A 23,996-nucleotide genomic window follows, 5' to 3' on the forward strand; every position below is an offset into this window, starting at 1 on the left:
GAAAACACTAAACTAGGCTGAAACACCTGCATTTTGGACCTGCTCTACATTAACTCAATGGTGATTTATTTTTGACATTGTTTGCAAATGGATATGTGAAGCATATTAATGCTAAAATAACATGCAAAACAGGAACCCCAAAAAAAACAGCCCTGAATGACTCGTCGCCACTGGTCTTCTTAAAAACTGAACATGTCTAACTCAGAAGAGTCAGCTGGAACCTTATAGCTGAACCCAGATTGACATGTCTGAACCATAAGGTTCTATCTGAGATTGCACACCCCTACAAAAACTGATGTATAAATGTCGCAGGACTTTGAAACTCTGTACTTTAGATACCTTTAAGGTGAGGACCTTCATGGGTTATGAAAGAAGAATTCACTACCAAAACGTTCTGAAATCTGGGATGTGAAAACTTTGATGCTAAATATCTCAGAGCTATGCTTTGCGCAGATAGAACCTTATTGTCCCAAGGTCACAAAATGTTTGTCTATTTATTGAGACTACCAGAGAGCCCTTTTCATATTTTTTTCTACAGAACATTTATATTATATAATAATTACTTTTAAAAACAAATTCAAAATGCAAGCATCATAAGTAAATGATACATTCCAATCAATTTTGGCATACCAAAATACCACTAAACCCATGCTAGTAATTGTTGTTTGACACCCCATTGCTGGTGAGCTCGCAAAGTAAACAGATAATATTCTTAATCAAGTTTTGGAGCTGCATATTTATTTTTGGCAATCTTCTCTCCCTACAATTTCACGGTGGCGCTGCACCCGATCTTATAGCTGTACATCAAATCATCACTCTATTCGCTTAACGTTTTGACCCGCGACCCCCCTAAAAGGAGTGGTTGAAAGTTTGAGACCACAGCGCCCGACATGCACGCAGGGCGAAAAAGTGCGGACAGGATGAAATGAAAAAGAACGCACAATCGCTGCGCAAAGGTGTCTGTCATTACAGCCATAAACGGTGATGCATTTTCAAAACGCAAGATACATAAATAAACTGCGTTTCACACCTGCGTTTTGAGCTTAAAGCGATTAATGTTAGTAGTCAATGTCAACTAGGGATATCATGTCACACTGTCACTTCTCTGGAGTCCAGACCTAGTAGGATCATACGGCCTACCTCTGTGCAACGGGGGTTGCAGGATCAGAAGGAAAGCATGGTCTGTCTTTAGCCTTTTTCTTCCTCACAAATATCGTAATTAGTTCGCCAGAAAATGTTACATATTCATCTCATAGCTACGTATTGAAGGCAGTGTGAAGTTACAGCTATCACTGAAGTATATCATTTTATATATAAAATGATATATATGTTATGCAGGTGAATGAGGACCCAAAGGGACTTGGCGAAAACAGAGTCTTTATTCCAGTAAAGGAAATACATTTACATTTACATTTAAGTCATTTAGCAGACGCTCTTATCCAGAGCGACTTACAAATTGGTGCATTCACCTTATGACATCCAGTGGAACAACCACTTTACAATAGTGCATCTAAATATTTTAAGGGGGGGGGGGGTGAGAAGGATTACTTTATCCTATCCTAGGTATTCCTTAAAGAGGTGGGGTTTCAGGTGTCTCCGGAAGGTGGTGATTGACTCCGCTGTCCTGGCGTCGTGAGGGAGTTTGTTCCACCATTGGGGAGCCAGAGCAGCGAACAGTTTTGACTGAGCTGAGCGGGAACTGTACTTCCTCAGTGGTAGGGAGGCGAGCAGGCCAGAGGTGGATGAACGCAGTGCCCTTATTTGGGTGTAGGGCCTGATCAGAGCCTGGAGGTACTGAGGTGCCGTTCCCCTCACAGCTCCGTAGGCAAGCACCATGGTCTTGTAGCGGATGCGAGCTTCAACTGGAAGCCAGTGGAGAGAGCGGAGGAGCGGGGTGACGTGAGAGAACTTGGGAAGGTTGAACACTAGACGGGCTGCGGCGTTCTGGATGAGTTGTAGGGGTTTAATGGCACAGGCAGGGAGCCCAGCCAACAGCGAGTTGCAGTAATCCAGACGGGAGATGACAAGTGCCTGGATTAGGACCTGCGCCGCTTCCTGTGTGAGGCAGGGTCGTACTCTGCGGATGTTGTAGAGCATGAACCTACAGGAACGGGCCACCGCCTTGATGTTAGTTGAGAACGACAGTTTGTTGTCCAGGATCACGCCAAGGTTCTTAGCGCTCTGGGAGGAGGACACAATGGAGTTGTCAACCGTGATGGCGAGATCATGGAACGGGCAGTCCTTCCCCGGGAGGAAGAGCAGCTCCGTCTTGCCGAAGTTCAGCTTGAGGTGGTGATCCGTCATCCACACTGATATGTCTGCCAGACATGCAGAGATGCGATTCGCCACCTGGTCATCAGAAGGGGGAAAGGAGAAGATTAATTGTGTGTCGTCTGCATAGCAATGATAGGAGAGACCATGTGAGGTTATGACAGAGCCAAGTGACTTGGTGTATAGCGAGAATAGGAGAGGGCCTAGAACAGAGCCCTGGAGGACACCAGTGGTGAGAGCGCGTGGTGAGGAGACAGATTCTCGCCACGCCACCTGGTAGGAGCGACCTGTCAGGTAGGACGCAATCCAAGCGTGGGCCGCGCCGGAGATGCCCAACTCGGAGAGGGTGGAGAGGAGGATCTGATGGTAATAGGCAATACTCCTAGACAAATCAGAGCAGAAAACAAAACATAAAAAACTAATTCCACTCGTAGTGACGAGGACAGACTGGAGACTCGACCATAAACTGTAGGTTGCCTCGGGAAGGCACCGACCGTAGCAGACTCAGACACCTGCTCACACGCAGCATCTGAGGGAAACAAGACACGACAGGGCGAGACAAAGACACAGCACGGCGAACAATATACAAGGATCCGACAGGACAGAAACGGAAGACAAGGGGAGAAATAGGGACTCTAATCAGAGGGCAAGATACGGAACAGGTGTGAAAAGATTAGATGATTGAGTAGGGGAATAGGAACAGCTGGGAGCAGGGACGGAACGATAGAGAGAAGAGAGAGAGGGAGGGAGAGAGAAAAAAGGGAACGAACCTAATAAGACCAGCAGGGGAAAACGAACAGAAGGGAAAGCAAAATGACAAGACAATATAAGACAAAACATGACAGTACCCCCCACTCACCGAGCGCCTCCTGGCGCACTCGAGGAGGAATCCTGGCGGCAACGGAGGAAATCATCAATCAGCGAACGGTCCAGCACGTCCCGAGACGGAACCCAACTCCTCTCCTCAGGACCGTAACCCTCCCAATCCACTAAGTATTGGTGACCCCGTCCCGAGAACGCATGTCCATGATCCTACGTACCTTGTAAATAGGTGCGCTCTCGACAAGGACGGGGGGGAAGACGAACGGGGTGCGAAGAAAGGGCTTGACACAGGAGACATGGAAGACAGGATGGACGCGACGAAGATGTCGCGGAAGAAGCAGTCGCACAGCGACAGGATTGACGACCTGGGAGACACGGAACGGACCAATGAACCGCGGAGTCAACTTACGAGAAGCTGTCGTAAGGGGAAGGTTACGAGTGGAAAGCCACACTCTCTGGCCGCAACAATACCTAGGACTCTTAATCCTACGTTTATTGGCGGCTCTCACAGTCTGTGCCCTGTAACGGCAAAGTGCAGACCTCACCCTCCTCCAGGTGCGCTCACAACGTTGGACAAACGCTTGAGCGGAGGGAACGCTGGACTCGGCAAGCTGGGATGAGAACAGAGGAGGCTGGTAACCCAGACTACTCTGAAACGGAGATAACCCGGTAGCAGACGAAGGAAGCGAGTTGTGAGCGTATTCTGCCCAGGGGAGCTGTTCTGCCCAAGACGCAGGGTTTCTAAAAGAAAGGCTGCGTAGTATGCGACCAATCGTCTGATTGGCCCTTTCTGCTTGACCGTTAGACTGGGGATGAAACCCGGAAGAGAGACTGACGGACGCACCAATCAAACGACAGAACTCCCTCCAAAACTGTGACGTGAATTGCGGACCTCTGTCTGAAACGGCGTCTAACGGGAGGCCATGAATTCTGAACACATTCTCGATGATGATTTGTGCCGTCTCCTTAGCGGAAGGAAGCTTAGCGAGGGAATGAAATGTGCCGCCTTAGAGAACCTATCGACAACCGTAAGAATCACAGTCTTCCCCGCAGACAAAGGCAGACCGGTAATGAAGTCTAAGGCGATGTGAGACCATGGTCGAGAAGGAATGGGAAGCGGTCTGAGACGACCGGCAGGAGGAGAGTTACCTGACTTAGTCTGCGCGCAGTCCGAACAAGCAGCCACGAAACGGCGCGTGTCACGCTCCTGAGTAGGCCACCAAAAGCGCTGGCGAATAGAAGCAAGAGTACCTCGAACGCCGGGATGACCCGCTAACTTGGCAGAGTGAGCCCACTGAAGAACAGCCAGACGAGTAGAAACGGGAACGAAAAGAAGGTTACTAGGACAAGCGCGCGCGACGCAGTGTGCGTGAGTGCTTGCTTAACCTGTCTTTCAATTCCCAGACTGTCAACCCGACAACACGCCCATAAGGAAGAATCCCCTCGGGATCAGTAGAAGCCACAGAAGAACTAAAAAGACGGGATAAGGCATCAGGCTTGGTGTTCTTGCTACCCGGACGGTAAGAAATCACAAACTCGAAACGAGCGAAAAACAACGCCCAACGAGCTTGACGTGCATTAAGTCGTTTGGCAGAACGGATGTACTCAAGGTTCTTATGGTCTGTCCAAACGACAAAAGGAACGGTCGCCCCCTCCAACCACTGTCGCCATTCGCCTAGGGCTAAGCGGATGGCGAGCAGTTCGCGGTTACCCACATCATAGTTGCGTTCCGATGGCGACAGGCGATGAGAAAAATAAGCGCAAGGATGAACCTTATCGTCAGACTGGAAGCGCTGGGATAGAATGGCTCCCACGCCTACCTCTGAAGCGTCAACCTCGACAATGAATTGTTTAGTGACGTCAGGAGTAACGAGGATAGGAGCGGACGTAAAACGTTCTTTGAGAAGATCAAAAGCTCCCTGGGCGGAACCGGACCACTTAAAACACGTCTTGACAGAAGTAAGAGCTGTGAGAGGGGCAGCAACTTGACCGAAATTACGAATGAAACGCCGATAGAAATTAGCGAAACCTAGAAAGCGCTGCAACTCGACACGTGACCTTGGAACGGGCCAATCACTGACAGCTTGGACCTTAGCGGGATCCATCTGAATGCCTTCAGCGGAAATAACAGAACCGAGAAAAGTGACGGAGGAGACATGAAAAGAGCACTTCTCAGCCTTCACGTAGAGACAATTCTCTAAAAGGCGCTGGAGTACACGTCGAACGTGCTGAACATGAATCTCGAGTGACGGTGAAAAAATCAGGATATCGTCAAGGTAGACAAAAACAAAGATGTTCAGCATGTCTCTCAGAACATCATTAACTAATGCCTGAAAAACAGCTGGCGCATTGGCGAGACCAAACGGCAGAACCCGGTACTCAAAATGCCCTAACGGAGTGTTAAACGCCGTTTTCCACTCGTCCCCCTCTCTGATGCGCACGAGATGGTAAGCGTTACGAAGGTCCAACTTAGTAAAGAACCTGGCTCCCTGCAGAATCTCGAAGGCTGATGACATAAGGGGAAGCGGATAACGATTCTTAACCGTTATGTCATTCAGCCCTCGATAATCCACGCAGGGGCGCAGAGTACCGTCCTTAACAAAAAAAAACCCCGCCCCGGCAGGGGAGGAAGAAGGCACTACGGTGCCGGCGTCAAGAGACACAGACAAATAATCCTCGAGAGCCTTACGTTCGGGAGCCGACAGAGAGTATAGTCTACCCCGAGGAGGAGTGGTCCCCGGAAGGAGATCAATACTACAATCATACGACCGGTGAGGAGGAAGGGAGTTGGCTCTGGACCGACTGAAGACCGTGCGCAGATCATGATATTCCTCCGGCACTCCTGTCAAATCGCCAGGTTCCTCCTGAGAAGTGGGGACAGAAGAAACGGGAGGGATAGCAGACATTAAACACTTCACATGACAAGAAACGTTCCAGGATAGGATAGAATTACTAGACCAATTAATAGAAGGATTATGACATACTAGCCAGGGATGACCCAAAACAACAGGTGTAAAAGGTGAACGAAAAATCAAAAAGGAAATAGTCTCACTGTGGTTACCAGATACTGTGAGGGTTAAAGGTAGTGTCTCATATCTGATACTGGGGAGATGACTACCATCTAAGGCGAACATGGGCGTAGGCTTCCCTAACTGTCTGAGAGGAATGTCATGTTTCCGAGCCCATGCTTCGTCCATAAAACAACCCTCAGCCCCAGAGTCTATCAAGGCACTGCATGTAGCAGCCGAACCGGTCCAGCGTAGATGGACCGACATAGTAGTACAGGATCTTGATGGAGAGACCTGAGTAGTAGCGCTCACCAGTAGCCCTCCGCTTACTGATGAGCTCTGGCCTTTTACTGGACATGAATTGACAAAATGTCCAGCAAGTCCGCAATAGAGGCACAGGCGGTTGGTGATCCTCCGTTCCCTCTCCTTAGTCGAAATGCGAATACCTCCCAGCTGCATGGGCTCAGTCTCTGAGCCAGAGGGGGGGAGATGGTTGCGAAGCGGAGAGGGGAAACACCGTTAACGCGAGCTCTCTTCCACGAGCTTGGTGACGAAGATCTACCCGTCGTTCTATGCGGATGGCGAGTGCAATCAAAGAGTCCACACTGGAAGGAACCTCCCGGGAGAGAATCTCATCTTTAACCTCTGCGTGGAGTCCCTCCAGAAAACGAGCGAGCAGCGCGGCTCGTTCCAGTCACTAGAGGCAGCAAGAGTGCGAAACTCTATAGAGTAATCCGTTATGGATCGATCACCTTGACATAGGGAAGCCAGGGCCCTAGAAGCCTCCCCACCAAAAACTGAACGGTCAAAAACCCGAATCATCTCCTCTTTAAAGTTCTGGAACTTGTTAGAGCAATCAGCCCTTGCCTCCCAGATAGCTGTGCCCCACTCTCGAGCCCGGCCAGTAAGGAGTGATATGACGTAAGCAACCCGAGCTCTCTCTCTAGAGTATGTGTTGGGTTGGAGAGAGAACACAATATCACACTGGGTGAGAAAGGAGCGGCACTCCGTGGGCTGCCCGGAGTAACAAGGTGGGTTATTAACCCTAGGTTCCGGAGGCTCGGCAGACCAGGAAGTAGCAGGTGGCACGAGACGAAGACTCTGGAACTGTCCAGAGAGGTCGGAAACCTGAGCGGCCAGGTTCTCCACGGCATGACGAGCAGCAGACAATTCCTGCTCGTGTCTGCCGAGCATGGCTCCTTGGATCTCGACGGCAGTGTTACGAGAATCTGTAGTCGCTGGGTCCATTCTTGGTCGGATCCTTCTGTTATGCAGGTGAATGAGGACCCAAAAGCGACTTGGCGAAAACAGAGTCTTTATTCCAGTAAAGGAAATAGGCAATACTCCTAGACAAATCAGAGCAGAAAACAAAACATAAAAAACTAATTCCACTCGTAGTGACGAGGACAGACTGGAGACTCGACCATAAACTGTAGGTTGCCTCGGGAAGGCACCGACCGTAGCAGACTCAGACACCTGCTCACACGCAGCATCTGAGGGAAACAAGACACGACAGGGCGAGACAAAGACACAGCACGGCGAACAATATACAAGGATCCGACAGGACAGAAACGGAAGACAAGGGGAGAAATAGGGACTCTAATCAGAGGGCAAGATACGGAACAGGTGTGAAAAGATTAGATGATTGAGTAGGGGAATAGGAACAGCTGGGAGCAGGGACGGAACGATAGAGAGAAGAGAGAGAGGGAGGGAGAGAGAAAAAAGGGAACGAACCTAATAAGACCAGCAGGGTGAAAACGAACAGAAGGGAAAGCAAAATGACAAGACAATATAAGACAAAACATGACAATATATATATATATATATATATATATATATATATATATATATCATTATAACCCACCCAAACTAGGCCTATCTGAAATATGATCAATGAAATCACCAGGTAGCCTATTGTTCTGGCAAAGATGCGTCCATAGCAGGTTGCTAAACTGTATTTATATGGATACTATTAACGTAGGTAGGCAGGATACTGTGCTAAACCGGATATAATAAAACAAGCTCTTTCTTGTCACTAAACTGGATATGTGAGCCCGCCTTTTTATTGGTTCTGGAACAGATGTTTTTTTTTAGACAAAATGTGGTGCATTGCCATAGGCCTATCTGTAGGTAACCAGATCGAATAAGCAAAGCGACTGTTGATTGACAGTTTTCTGGTCCAATCAGAGGGCCGAGTGTGAGTTTCACTAGACGATCTTCTTTTTGAAAGGAGAGGGGAGGGGAGGGGAGGGTAGGACTGGGAGAACGTGCTACACTGTCTCTGGATGTGTGGAGAATAGCCTAATCCGCTTAGACTATGTGCCACAAAATGAGTGCCAAAACGTTACAAAACCTGGCATAACCTAATTTTAAGTAATCAGTCTCAAGTCAAAGTCGAGTCCCGAGTCTTGAGGCTCCAAGTCGACGCCAAGTCATAAGTTATTGAATTTTCAATCAAGTCCAGTCTCAAGTCATCAAATGTCAAGTCATGTGACTCAAGTCCACATCTAAGGTGACTGCATGCACAGCGGATGCGATGGAATGCTATTGGTTGACTGGTAAAATATACCAGTCTGTGAGTAATATTTATTTTCTAGGAGGGCTAATTGTATTGTATTCTCTTTTCTTTTATTATTCATTCTCCTGTCTTGTCCTCCCCTCCTCTACCCTATACCCTTTACCCTTTCCTTTCCTTGATCAGATCCTGGCTAACATCATTATCTTTACGTGTGGTAACCTGGCGGGAGCGTACCATAAGCACCTGATGGACCTGGCCCTCAGACAGACCTACCAGGACACCTGCAACTGCATCAAGTCCCCCATCAAACTGGAGTTTGAGAAACACCAGCAGGTAGGCCTGCTAGACACCGACAGTATAGACAACATCCCTACACTCTTTGAAAAACTTCTATCTAGAACCTAAAAGGGTTATTTGGCTGTCTCCATAGGAGAACCCTTTGAAGAACCCTGTTTGATTCCAGTTAGAAACCTTTTGGTTCCAAGTAGAACCATTTTGGGTTCCATTTAGAAGTCTTTCCGCAGAGGGTTCTAAATGGAACCAAAAATGGTTTAACCTGGAACCAAAAAGGGTTCTCCTATGGGGACAGACGAAGAACCCTTTTGGAAACCTTTTTTCTAAGAATGTACACACACATGCATGCACACAGACAGCGTATAAAGCATATGAAGTATTTTGTGTGTGTGTGTGTGTGTATGTGTGTGTGTGTGTGTGTGTGTGTGTGTGTGTGTGTGTGTGTGTGTGTGTGTGTGTGTGTGTGTGTGTGTGTGTGTGTGTGTGTGTGTGTGTGTGTGTGTGTGTGTGTGTGTGTGTGTGTGTGTGTGTGTGTGTGTGTGTGTGTGTGTGTGTGTGTGTGTGTGTGTTTGTATGGGCGCCTTGGGGGATGTGACTCATAAATGGGGCTCAGTAAAGAGTAGAAAGTAGAGAGGGCCATTATATCCTTCACAAACCACAGGCTAATGTTCCTAAAAACACAGAGGCAAATTAACACACATACACTTGCATGCACATACAAACACACACACACACACACACATACATACACACATACACAAACTCTGAACCCATTTCCTAAAACACAGCAGCAAATTAACTCCAGAATAGGTTTGGGGACTGGATGGGGAACTGGATGGGATTGGTGTCTAAAAATAGACTTTGCTTGTTAACCTCCACTGTCTTCCCTCACTCCCTCCCTCGCTCTCCTCTCCCTCCATACAACTCTGAATTGAAAAAAATGTTGATCTATTTTGTTTAGGAAATTATGTTTGTGTTTTGTACAAAAACAAAAATCACCCACAAATCATAATCTCCTCACATTGAAATCCAGTCATTACTACATAGATATTAATGTCACCTTAATGTCACTGCGTTAAGGCATATTAACACATGGCTGACTCTTACCTACCACCACATCCTCTGTTACTCTTAGAAGCTGGAACTAGAGTAACTACATGATTTGTAGTTTATACATCACTTAAAATGACCCGTTGAACTAGTGTCCTAAAGGGCAGGCCAGGGTTGAGAAAACGATTATTGGCGTAAGTAAATGGAGACTTCATGACAGTAGAAACTGGAGGAAATTGATTAAATGAGATAAAATTATATGCATTCCTAGAGTTGAGCAGGTACCACATCTAAATGTTTGCTTCCCTTCCCAGACTGCTGCTGGAGAGATAATTGACCACGTTGTGATGAGTGCTAGTCAGTCTGATTTATACTCCCTGCAATCAAGGCCTACTGCAATCAATGCAACCACACACACACACACGCACACACGCACACACGGGCTCATTATAATGGCTGGAAAGGAAAAAATGGAACGATATCAAACATATGGAAACCACATTTTTGACTCCGTTCCATTTATTTAATTCCAGACATTATAATGAGCCCATCCTCCTATAGCTCCTCTCACCAGCCTCCTCTGCAGGACATTTATTTGAGTAACCTTCCATTAGTATTACTGTTATTAAGCATCGAGAGGCCTGGTCCTGATACTGAATTATGCATTCATAAATATCAGTCTGTGTGTGTGTATGTGTATGTTTTGTGTGTGTATGCGTACCTACAGCAGTTCATTTGGACTTCACAGGACTTATCCTCTCTCTCACAACAGGAAAGGTTACTGTTGTCCCTGCTCCCGGCCCATATCGCCCGTGTGATGAAGGCAGAGATCATTCAGAGGTTACAGGGACCAAGGGACAGGGACTTCGGCCGGGCAGAGGGAACCAACAACTTTCACAACCTCTATGTCCAACGACACACGAACGTTAGGTAAACATCTGCCTCTACTCTACTCTACTCTACTCTACTCTACTCTACTCTACTCTACTCTACTCTACTCTACTCTACTCTACTCTACTCTACTCTACTCTACTCTGCTCTGCTCTACTCTACTCTACTCTACTCTACTCTACTCTACTCTACTCTACTCTACTCTACTCTACTCTACTCTACTTTACTCTACTCTACTCTACTCTACTCTACTCTACTCTGCTCTGCTCTGCTCTACTCTACTCTACTCTACTCTACACTACTCTACTCTACTCTACTCTGCTCTGCTCTACTCTACTCTACTCTGCTCTGCTCTGCACTACACTACTCTCCTCTCCATCCTAGATAGGTCATCTATGCTGTGTCCTGTTTGTGTTATTTGTGTTCCTTAGTGTTCTGTAGTGATACTGATATGCTCAGTTAACCCAGGCTCCAGTCTACTGGATTCTATTGGTGATTACTGTTGAAATAGAGAGTCAAGTAGATCCTATATACATACAGTCAATGATCTCCTTCTGCAGATTGAAAGACAAGGAGCTCCACTGAACTCCAATCTGTAGTCATAAGGCCAGTCAAATCATCGTCTATGTATTGAAACTCTATTGGGTGTTGTTAGTAATGCCTTTTCCATCATGGTGGTAGAACTGAGAGGAATGTAGCAATGTCCTCAGTTTGGAGTGGGTCTCACAAGTTTGTCTGCATGCAAAATCATCTGTCTGTGTGCGTAGAGCTCAGAAGTAGTTTACCATTGACCTCTATGATTATAGCTAATGGGTTTTCAAGGACTGAGATTCTCCCAGGCAGTTGGGAATGACTGCACCAAAGACGGTTGCTGTCCAACGTCATGTGGTGCTGAAAGGCAGCTCTTATTCAGATTCTGACTGCATAACTGTCACTGTCCTTGGTGCTGAAATCTCAGATTAGAAGAGAAAAGAAAAGACTGCTGGGCCTTTTACTGAATGGGTATTCCTCTGTCACTTCTCTCTCTCTCTCTGCAGAGTATAAGAAAAGAAAGAGAGGAGGAAAGTAGAAGACACTTGTTTTTTACTTTGTTTTAAGCCCTTTGAATCTCTTCTCTCTCTCTCTCTCTGTCTCTCTGTCTCTCTGTCTCTGTCTCTCTGTCTCTCTCTCTCTCTCTCTCTCTCTCTCTCTCTCTCTCTCTCTCTCTCTCTCTCTCTCTCTCTCTCTCTCTCTCTCTCTCTCTCTCTCTCTCTCTCTATCTCTCACTATCTCTCTGTTTCTCTCTCTGTTTGTTTCAGCATTCTGTACGCAGACATAGTCGGTTTCACTAAACTGGCTGGTGACTGCTCACCCGGAGAACTGGTGCACATGCTGAATGAATTGTTCGGCAAGTTTGACCAGATCGCCAAGGTAATGTTACACACACACAGAGGGATAACACACACAGAGGGATGACACACACAGATGTACACATGCTAGCACACACACACATGGACACACTCACACAGACAAACTAGCACACTATACCACATTAAGGTAGTTGTGCGTAATATCCGTGGGAAGTTTTCTCTCTTGCTGATCTGTCTGCTGTGTTTTCTCGGATGGAGTGTTAGCTGTTGATTCATGTCAGTACAGCTACAGGCCAACACACACACACACACGCACACACACGCACACACACACACACACGCACACACACACACACACGCACACGCACACGCACACGCACACACTGCCTAGTGCCCCAGCAATTTGTTTGTTATATAATAAACAGAGGAGTTTGGATGTTTGGGCATTGCTGTAAGCAGCCTCACATCTAGTGGGAGTGTGTTTTGGTCATCGTTGTGTGTGTGAGAGGGCATTAGCACATCTGTGTAGGTGTATGTGTTCACTAGGGATGCACAGTAATGTAGTTCCACAAGCTATGCAAAGTTCCTACAAAGTTGATGAAAAGTAGATTTTGGAATATGGTGGTTTATGGCTATTTGCATAATCTGTAAACCTCAGGTCATATTTAGATTTTCTTTGGATTTCTTATATTTTATTTAGACAAAGTACGTTTTTTATTCTGATTCTGAAATTCACTTTTTCTCTCTCTCTCTTTCCCTCCCTAGCTCTGTGCATCTGTTGCCCCCTATTCCTCTCCCTACTAACTCATGTCTCTCTCTCCCTCTCACCTACTCTCTCGCTCTCTTCTTTTCTCTCTCTCTCTCTCTCTCTCTCTCTCTCTCTCTCTCTCTCTCTCTCTCTCTCTCTCTCTCTCTCTCTCTCTCTCTCTTCTCTCTCTCTCTCTCTCTCTCTCTCTCTCTCTCTCTCTCTCTCTCTCTCTCTCTCTCTCTCTCTCTCTCTCTCTCTCTTCTTTTCTCTCTCTCTCTCTCTCTCTCTCTCTCTCTCTCTCTCTCTCTCTCTCTCTCTCTCTCTCTCTCTCTCTCTCTCTCTCTCTCTCTCTCTCTCTCTCTCTCTTCTCTCTCTCTCTCTCTCTCTCTCTCTCTCTCTCTCTCTCTCTCTCTCTCTCTCTCTCTCTCTCTCTCTCTCTCTCTCTCTCTCTCTCTTCTTTTCTCTCTCTCTTCTTTCTCTCTCTCTCTCTCTCTCTCTCTCTCTCTCTCTCTCTCTCTCTCTCTCTCTCTCTCTCTCTCTCTCTCTCTCTCTCTCTCTCTCTCGCTCTCTTCTTTTCTCTCTCGCTCTCTTCTTTTCTCTCTCTCTCTCTCTCTCTCTCTCTCTCTCTCTCTCTCTCTCTCTCTCTCTCTCTCTCTCTCTCTCTCTCTCTCTCTCTCTCTCTCTCTCTTCTTTCTTCTCTCTCTCTCTCTCTCTCTCTCTCTCTCTCTCTCTCTCTCTCTCTCTCTCTCTCTCTCTCTCTCTCTCTCTCTCTCTCTCTCTCTCGCTCCCGCTCCCGCTCCTCTCTCCAGGAAAATGAGTGTATGCGTATAAAGATCCTGGGTGATTGTTATTACTGTGTATCAGGCCTGCCAGAGTCTCTACCACACCATGCAGGCAACTGTGTCAAGATGGGACTGGACATGTGTGAGGCCATCAAGTAAAACACCAGCTCTCTGCTTTCACACATGCACATTTAACACACACAAACAGACATACAACACACACACATAAACGTACATACAGTTGAAGTCAGAAGTTTACATACACCTTAGCCAAATACATTTAAACTCAGTTTTTCACAATTCCTGACATGTAATCCAAGTAAAAATTCCCTGTTTTAGGTCAGTTAGGATCACCACTTTATTTTAAGAATGTGAAATGTCAGAATAACGTTTCGGGTAGCCTTCCACAAGCTTCCCACAATAAGTTGGGTGAATTTTGGCACATTCCTCCTGACAGATCTGGTGTAACTGTGTCAGGTTTGTAGGCCTCCTTGCTCACACATGCTTTTTCAGTTCTGCCCACCAATCTTTTGGATTGAGGTCAGGGCTTTGTGATGGCCACTCCAATACCTTGACTTTGTTGTCCTTCAGCCATTTAGCAGCAACTTTGGAAGTAAGCTTGGGGTCATTGTCCATTTGGAAGACCCATTTGCGACCAAGTTTTAACTTCCTGACTGATGTCTTGAGATGTTGCTTCAATATATCCAACTAATTTTCCAGTCCCTCATGATGCCATCTATTTTGTGAAGTGCACCAGTCCCTCCTGCAGCAAAGCACCCCCACAACATGATGCTGCCACCCCTGTGCTTCACGGTTGGGATGGTGTTCTTCGGCTTGCAAGGCTCCCCTTTATCCTCCAAACATAACGATGGTCATTATGGCTAAACAGTTCTATTTTTGTTTCATCAGACCAGAGAACATTTCTCCAAAAAGTACAATCTTTGTCCCCATGTGCAGTTGCAAACCGTAGTCTGGCTTTGTTTATGGCCGTTTTGGAGCAGTGGTTTCTTCCTTGCTGAGTGGCCTTTCAGGTTATGTTTATATAGGACTCATATTACTGTGGATATAGATACTTTTGTACCTGTTTCCTCCAGCATCTTCACTAGGTCCTTTGCTGTTGTTCTGGGATTGATTCACACTTTTCCCACCAAAGTACATTCATCTCTAGGAGACAGAACACGTCTCCTTCCTGAGCGGTAAGACGGCTGCGTGGTAAGAGCGGTAAGCGGTAAGACCAGACGTGTGGAGGTCTACAATTATTTTTCTGAGGTCTTGGCTGATTTCTTTTGATTTTCCCATGATGTCAAGCAAAGAGGCATTGAGTTTGAAGTTAGGCCTTGAAATACATCCACAGGTACACGTCCAATTGACTCAAATTATGTCAATTAGTCTATCATAAGCTTCTAAAGCCATAACATAATCTTCTGGAAGTTTCCAAGCTGTTTAAAAGTACAGTCAACTTAGTGTATGTGAACTTCAGACCCACTGGAATTATAATACAGTGAATTATAAGTGAAATTATCGGACTGTAAACAATTGTTAGAAACATTACTTGGGTCATGCACAAAGTAGATGTCTTAACCGACTTGCCAAAACTATAGTTTGTTAACAAGAAATATGTGGACTGGTTGAAAAATGAGTTTTAATGACTTCAACCTAAGTGTATGTAAACTTCTGACTTCAACTGTATGCACTAGCAGACACACGCACACACACACACATGCACGAACACAGGCACACAGAAACACAGGCATGTAGTCGTGTACAAACACACACACACACATGCACGAGCACATGCACACACAAACACAGGCCTGTAGTCATGTACAAACACACACACACACTCATACACAGGCACATAGACACGTACAAACACACACGCTCACACACAAGCCTCTATCCTAGCCAGACTGGGTCTCAGCTGTGTGTGAGCTGTAGTGCAAATACAATGTGAAATAGTGATGATAAACTAATCCTCTCCAGTGCGCCAGCGGGCTAAACACACACACACACACACACACACACACACACACACACACACACACACACACACACACACACACACACACACACACACACACACACACACACACACACACACACACACACACACACACACACACACACACACACACACACACACACACACTACGCATTCACTCCGACAACCTTTGTCCTGAGACACACACACCCGAAATCAGAATATTTTTCGCCCCATAGAAAAAGCAGAGGTTCATTTGAGGTTATACATTTTTACCTTAGGAAGGTGCGGGATGCTACTGGGGTTGACATCAATATGCGAGTCGGGGTGCATTCTGGGAACGTGCTGTGTGGCGTCATCGGCCTCCAGAAGTGGCAATACGATGTCTGGTCGCATGATGTCACTCTAGCCAATCACATGGAGGCAGGGGGCGTGCCAGGGTGAGATCAACCAATAGGGGGTCTGCTGTTTCTTGAAATATTTCCCAAGAGATATTTGCATTCACAAACCATTTGGCTTATGTTAATTAATCACCCTCCACCTCTTCCTCTCTCTTCCTTCCTCCCTCTCTCCACCTCTTCCCTCACTCTTCTCTCCTCCCCCAGGCGTGTCCATATCTCCTCAGTAACATTGGAGCATCTGAAGGGCTCCTATAAGGTGGAACCAGGGGAGGGACAAAGTAGAGACTTTTACCTGAAGGAACACGGAGTCATCACCTACCTGGTCATCAACCCCAAGGTGAGACATGAGAATGTGGTCCAAAGGTGGTCCAAACACAACCACAGATATAACATACTCTAAAAACTCACGATTATAAACTATCGATTCATTGGGTACATATGCTACTGTTTATAATACATAAAAACTGCATGAAGCTGTTTGCTTGATTTGAGAAATAGATCTTAGAGAAGATAAAAAGGGGGGCGGGATTTATACTGCTCTCCATTTTGATTGGTTCACCAGGCTGAGAGGCGGAGCCCCCACCTGTGTACACGTTCTCGTTCTACATTGGACGGAGGGAAGATGAGGGCTTCGGTCAGAATGACTCGATACCTGGAGTCGTGGGGGGCGGCAAAACCCTTTGCTAACCTGCACCACAGAGACAGCATGACTACTGACAACGGCAAGATTAACACTACTGTGAGTAAACACACACACACACACACATTGATAAACACTCGTGTCCAGGCTCACCTTCTGCGATTGTGTGTTTCAGGATGTTCCAATGGGCCAGTATCACTACCAGAGAAGAGAGAGGTGAGACTTTACCCATACAGATCAGTCATCTTTACTTTACACCAGACTTTACCCCAACAGATCAGTCATCTTTACTTTACACCAGACCACCAGACTTTACCCCTACAGATCAGTCATCTTTACTCTACACCAGACCACCAGACTTTACCCAGACAGATCTGTCATCTTTACTCTACACCAGACCACCAGACTTTACCCCTACAGATCAGTCATCTTTACTTTACACCAGACCACCAGACTTTACCCCTACAAATCAGTCATCTTTACTTTACATCAGACCACCAGACTTTACCCCTACAGATCAGTCATCTTTACTCTACACCAGACCACCAGACTTTACCCCTACAGATCAGTCATATTTTATTTACACTAGACCACCAGACTTTACCCCTACAGACCTGTCATCTTTATTCTACACCAGACCACCAGACTTTACCCCTACAGATCAGTCATCTTGACTTTACACCAGACCACCAGACGTTACCCCTACAGATCAGTCATCTTGACTTTACACCAGACCACCAGACTTTACCCCTACAGATCAGTCATCTTTACTTTACACCAGACCACCAGACTTTACCCCTACAGATCAGTCATCTTTACTCTACACCAGACCACCAGACTTTACCCCTACAGATCAGTCATCTTTCCTTTACACCAGAACACCAGACTTTACCCCTACAGATCAGTCATATTTACTCTACACCAGACCACCAGACTTTACCCCTACAGATCAGTCATCTTTACTTTACACCAGACCACAGACTTTACCCCTACAGATCAGTCATCTTGACTTTACACCAGACCACCAGACTTTACCCCTACAGATCAGTCATCTTTACTCTACACCAGACCACCAGACTTTACCCCGACAGATCTGTCATCTTTACTCTACACCAGACCACCAGACTTTACCCCTACAGATCAGTCATCTTTACTCTACACCAGACCACCAGACTTTACCCCTACAGATCAGCCATCTTTACTTTACACCAGACCACCAGACTTTACCCCTACAAATCAGTCATCTTTACTTTACATCAGACCACCAGACTTTACCCCTACAGATCAGTCATCTTTACTCTACACCAGACCACCAGACTTTACCCCTACAGATCAGTCATATTTTATTTACACTAGACCACCAGACTTTACCCCTACAGACCTGTCATCTTTACTCTACACCAGACCACCAGACTTTACCCCTACAGATCAGTCATCTTGACTTTACACCAGACCACAGACTTTACCCCTACAGATCAGTCATCTTGACTTTACACCAGACCACCAGACTTTACCCCTACAGATCAGTCATCTTTACTTTACACCAGACCACCAGACTTTACCCCTACAGATCAGTCATCTTTACTCTACACCAGACCACCAGACTTTACCCCTACAGATCAGTCATCTTTCCTTTACACCAGAACACCAGACTTTACCCCTACAGATCAGTCATATTTACTCTACACCAGACCACCAGACTTTACCCCTACAGATCAGTCATCTTTACTTTACACCAGACCACAGACTTTACCCCTACAGATCAGTCATCTTGACTTTACACCAGACCACCAGACTTTACCCCTACAGATCAGTCATCTTTACTCTACACCAGACCACCAGACTTTACCCCTACAGATCAGTCATCTTTCCTTTACACCAGAACACCAGACTTTACCCCTACAGATCAGTCATATTTACTCTACACCAGACCACCAGACTTTACCCCTACATATCAGTCATCTTTACTCTACACCAGACATTACCCCTACAGATCAGTCATCTTTACTCTACACCAGACATTACCCCTACAGATCAGTCATCTTTACTTTACACCAGACATTACCCCTACAGATCAGTCATCTTTACTCTACACCAGACCACCAGACTTTACACCTACAGATCAGTCATCTTTACTCTAAACCAGACCACCAGACTTTACCCCTACAGATCAGTCATCTTTCCTTTACACCAGAAAACCAGACTTTACCCCTACAGATCAGTCATCTTTACTTTACACCAGACCACAGACTTTACCCCTACAGATCAGTCATCTTTACTCTACACCAGACCACCAGGCTTTTCCACTACGGATCTGTTATCTTTCCTATACACCAGACCACCAGACTTTACCCCTACAGATCAGTCATCTTGACTTTACACCAGACCACCATATATTATATTATTATATATTATTTACCCCTACAGATCAGTCATCTTTACTCTACACCAGACCACCAGACTTTACCCCTACAGATCAGTCATCTTTCCTTTACACCAGAACACCAGACTTTACCCCTACAGATCAGTCATATTTACACTACACCAGACCACCAGACTTTACCCCTACAGATCAGTCATATTTTATTTACACTAGACCACCAGACTTTACCCCTACAGACCTGTCATCTTTACTCTACACCAGACCACCAGACTTTACACCTACAGATCAGTCATCTTTACTCTACACCAGACATTACCCCTACAGATCAGTCATCTTTACTCTACACCAGACCACCAGACTTTACCCCTACAGATCAGTCATCTTTACTTTACACCAGACCACCAGACTTTCCTACCCCCACAGATCAGTCATCATCTTGACTCTACACCAGACCACAGACTTTACCCCTACAGATCAGTCATCTTTACTCTACACCAGACCACCAGGCTTTTCCCCTACGGATCTGTCATCTTTCCTATACACCAGACCACCAGACTTTACCCCTACAGATCAGTCATCTTTACTCTACACCAGACCACCAGACTTTACCCCTACAGATCAGTCATCTTTACTCTACACCAGACCACCAGGCTTTTCCCCTACGGATCTGTCATCTTTCCTATACACCAGACCACCAGACTTTACCCCTACAGATCAGTCATCTTTACCTTACACCAGACCACAGACTTTACCCCTACAGATCAGTCATCTTTACTTTACACCAGACCACAGACTTTACCCCTACAGATCAGTCATCTTTACTCTACACCAGACCACCAGACTTTACCCCTACAGATCAGTCATCTTTACTATACACCAGACATTACCCCTACAGATCAGTCATCTTTACTCTACACCAGACCACCAGACTTTACCCCTACAGATCAGTCATCTTTACTTTACACCAGACCACCAGACTTTACCCCTACAAATCAGTCATCTTTACTTTACATCAGACCACCAGACTTTATGTTATGCAGGTGAATGAGGACCCAAAAGCGACTTGGCGAAAACAGAGTTTTTAATCCAGTAAGAAACTTTACAAAACAAAAAGCATAATACTACTCGTAAAGACGAGAACAGACTGGAGACTTGATCGAGAACTGCAGGTTGCCTCGGGAAGGCACTTGAACCTAGCAGACTCAGACACCTGCTCACCACGCAGCATCTGAGGGAAACACGACACGACAGGGCAAAACATAGACACAGCACGGTGAATTATAGATGAGGATCCGACGGGGCAGGAACGGAAAACAAGGAGAGAAATAGGGACTCTAATCAGGGAAAAGGATCGGGAACAGGTGTGGGAAGACTAAATGATTGATTAGGGGAATAGAACAGCTGGGAGCAGGAACGGAACGATAGAGAGAAGAGAGAGCGAGAGAGTGAGAGAGGGAGGGGAGAGAGAGGGATAGAAAGAGGGAAAGAACCTAATAAGACCAGCAGAGGGAAACGAATAGAAGGGGAATCACAGGGACAAGACATGATAATTAATGACAAAACATGACACTTTACCCCTACAGATCAGTCATCTTTACTCTACACCAGACCACCAGACATTACCCCTACAGATCAGTCATATTTTATTTACACTAGACCACCAGACTTTACCCCTACAGACCTGTCATCTTTACTCTACACCAGACCACCAGACTTTACCCCTACAGATCAGTCATCTTGACTTTACACCAGACCACCAGACTTTACCCCTACAGATCAGTCATCTTTACTCTACACCAGACCACCAGACTTTACCCCTACAGATCAGTCATCTTTCCTTTACACCAGAACACCAGACTTTACCCCTACAGATCAGTCATATTTTATTTACACTAGACCACCAGACTTTACCCCTACAAATCAGTCATCTTTACTTTACATCAGACCACCAGACTTTACCCCTACAGATCAGTCATCTTTACTCTACACCAGACCACCAGACTTTACCCCTACAGATCAGTCATATTTTATTTACACTAGACTACCAGACTTTACCCCTACAGACCTGTCATCTTTACTCTACACCAGACCACCAGACTTTACCCCTACAGATCAGTCATCTTGACTTTACACCAGACCACCAGACTTTACCCCTACAGATCAGTCATCTTGACTTTACACCAGACCACCAGACTTTACCCCTACAGATCAGTCATCTTTACTTTACACCAGACCACCAGACTTTACCCCTACAGATCAGTCATCTTTACTCTACACCAGACCACCAGACTTTACCCCTACAGATCAGTCATCTTTCCTTTACACCAGAACACCAGACTTTACCCCTACAGATCAGTCATATTTACTCTACACCAGACCACCAGACTTTACCCCTACAGATCAGTCATCTTTACTTTACACCAGACCACAGACTTTACCCCTACAGATCAGTCATCTTGACTTTACACCAGACCACCAGACTTTACCCCTACAGATCAGTCATCTTTACTCTACACCAGACCACCAGACTTTACCCCTACAGATCAGTCATCTTTCCTTTACACCAGAACACCAGACTTTACCCCTACAGATCAGTCATATTTACTCTACACCAGACCACCAGACTTTACCCCTACAGATCAGTCATCTTTACTCTACACCAGACATTACCCCTACAGATCAGTCATCTTTACTCTACACCAGACATTACCCCTACAGATCAGTCATCTTTACTTTACACCAGACATTACCCCTACAGATCAGTCATCTTTACTCTACACCAGACCACCAGACTTTACACCTACAGATCAGTCATCTTTACTCTAAACCAGACCACCAGACTTTACCCCTACAGATCAGTCATCTTTCCTTTACACCAGAAAACCAGACTTTACCCCTACAGATCAGTCATCTTTACTTTACACCAGACCACAGACTTTACCCCTACAGATCAGTCATCTTTACTCTACACCAGACCACCAGGCTTTTCCACTACAGATCTGTTATCTTTCCTATACACCAGACCACCAGACTTTACCCCTACAGATCAGTCATCTTGACTTTACACCAGACCACCATATATTATATTATTATATATTATTTACCCCTACAGATCAGTCATCTTTACTCTACACCAGACCACCAGACTTTACCCCTACAGATCAGTCATCTTTCCTTTACACCAGAACACCAGACTTTACCCCTACAGATCAGTCATATTTACACTACACCAGACCACCAGACTTTACCCCTACAGATCAGTCATATTTTATTTACACTAGACCACCAGACTTTACCCCTACAGACCTGTCATCTTTACTCTACACCAGACCACCAGACTTTACACCTACAGATCAGTCATCTTTACTCTACACCAGACATTACCCCTACAGATCAGTCATCTTTACTCTACACCAGACCACCAGACTTTACCCCTACAGATCAGTCATCTTTACTTTACACCAGACCACCAGACTTTACCCCTACAGATCAGTCATCTTTACTCTACACCAGACCACCAGACTTTACACCTACAGATCAGTCATCTTTACTTTACACCAGAACACCAGATTTTACCCCTACAGATCAGTCATCTTTACTCTACACCAGACCACCAGACTTTACCCCTACAGATCAGTCATCTTTACTCTACACCAGACATTACCCCTACAGATCAGTCATCTTTCCTTTACACCAGAAAACCAGACTTTACCCCTACAGATCAGTCATCTTTCCTTTACACCAGAACACCAGACTTTACCCCTACAGATCAGTCATCTTTACTCTACACCAGACCACCAGACTTTACCCCTACAGATCAGTCATCTTTACTCTACACCAGACCACCAGGCTTTTCCCCTACGGATCTGTCATCTTTCCTATACACCAGACCACCAGACTTTACCCCTACAGATCAGTCATCTTTACCTTACACCAGACCACAGACTTTACCCCTACAGATCAGTCATCTTTACTTTACACCAGACCACAGACTTTACCCCTACAGATCAGTCATCTTTACTCTACACCAGACCACCAGACTTTACCCCTACAGATCAGTCATCTTTACTATACACCAGACATTACCCCTACAGATCAGTCATCTTTACTCTACACCAGACCACCAGACTTTACCCCTACAGATCAGTCATCTTTACTTTACACCAGACCACCAGACTTTACCCCTACAAATCAGTCATCTTTACTTTACATCAGACCACCAGACTTTATGTTATGCAGGTGAATGAGGACCCAAAACACTTGACCAAAACAGAGTTTTTAATCCAGTAAGAAACTTTACAAAACAAAAAGCATAATACTACTCGTAAAGACGAGAACAGACTGGAGACTTGATCGAGAACTGCAGGTTGCCTCGGGAAGGCACTTGAACCTAGCAGACTCAGACACCTGCTCACCACGCAGCATCTGAGGGAAACACGACACGACAGGGCAAAACATAGACACAGCACGGTGAATTATAGATGAGGATCCGACGGGGCAGGAACGGAAAACAAGGAGAGAAATAGGGACTCTAATCAGGGAAAAGGATCGGGAACAGGTGTGGGAAGACTAAATGATTGATTAGGGGAATAGGAACAGCTGGGAGCAGGAACGGAACGATAGAGAGAAGAGAGAGCGAGAGAGTGAGAGAGGGAGGGGGAGAGAGAGGGATAGAAAGAGGGAAAGAACCTAATAAGACCAGCAGAGGGAAACGAATAGAAGGGGAATCACAGGGACAAGACATGATAATTAATGACAAAACATGACACTTTACCCCTACAGATCAGTCATCTTTACTCTACACCAGACCACCAGACTTTACCCCTACAGATCAGTCATATTTTATTTACACTAGACC

At 45.8% G+C, this 23,996-nt stretch overlaps 1 protein-coding gene across 1 annotated transcript in view; it reads left to right on the forward strand.

The window, feature by feature from the left end:
- LOC124027005 (adenylate cyclase type 2-like) overlaps nucleotides 1-23,996 on the forward strand; it is a gene marked incomplete at both ends in the record, with an annotated part of 53,429 nt that overhangs the window by 20,432 nt on the left and 9,001 nt on the right. The window contains 8 exon segments of the mRNA XM_046339577.1: nucleotides 8,803-8,952; nucleotides 10,736-10,893; nucleotides 12,153-12,264; nucleotides 13,761-13,888; nucleotides 15,996-16,154; nucleotides 16,320-16,452; nucleotides 16,678-16,854; nucleotides 16,931-16,971. Of these exon segments, the coding sequence (XP_046195533.1) occupies nucleotides 8,803-8,952; nucleotides 10,736-10,893; nucleotides 12,153-12,264; nucleotides 13,761-13,888; nucleotides 15,996-16,154; nucleotides 16,320-16,452; nucleotides 16,678-16,854; nucleotides 16,931-16,971 (1,058 nt within the window).

Source organism: Oncorhynchus gorbuscha, unplaced genomic scaffold, assembly GCF_021184085.1.
Source record: "Oncorhynchus gorbuscha isolate QuinsamMale2020 ecotype Even-year unplaced genomic scaffold, OgorEven_v1.0 Un_scaffold_2880, whole genome shotgun sequence".
Classification (NCBI taxonomy): Eukaryota; Metazoa; Chordata; class Actinopteri; order Salmoniformes; family Salmonidae; genus Oncorhynchus; species Oncorhynchus gorbuscha.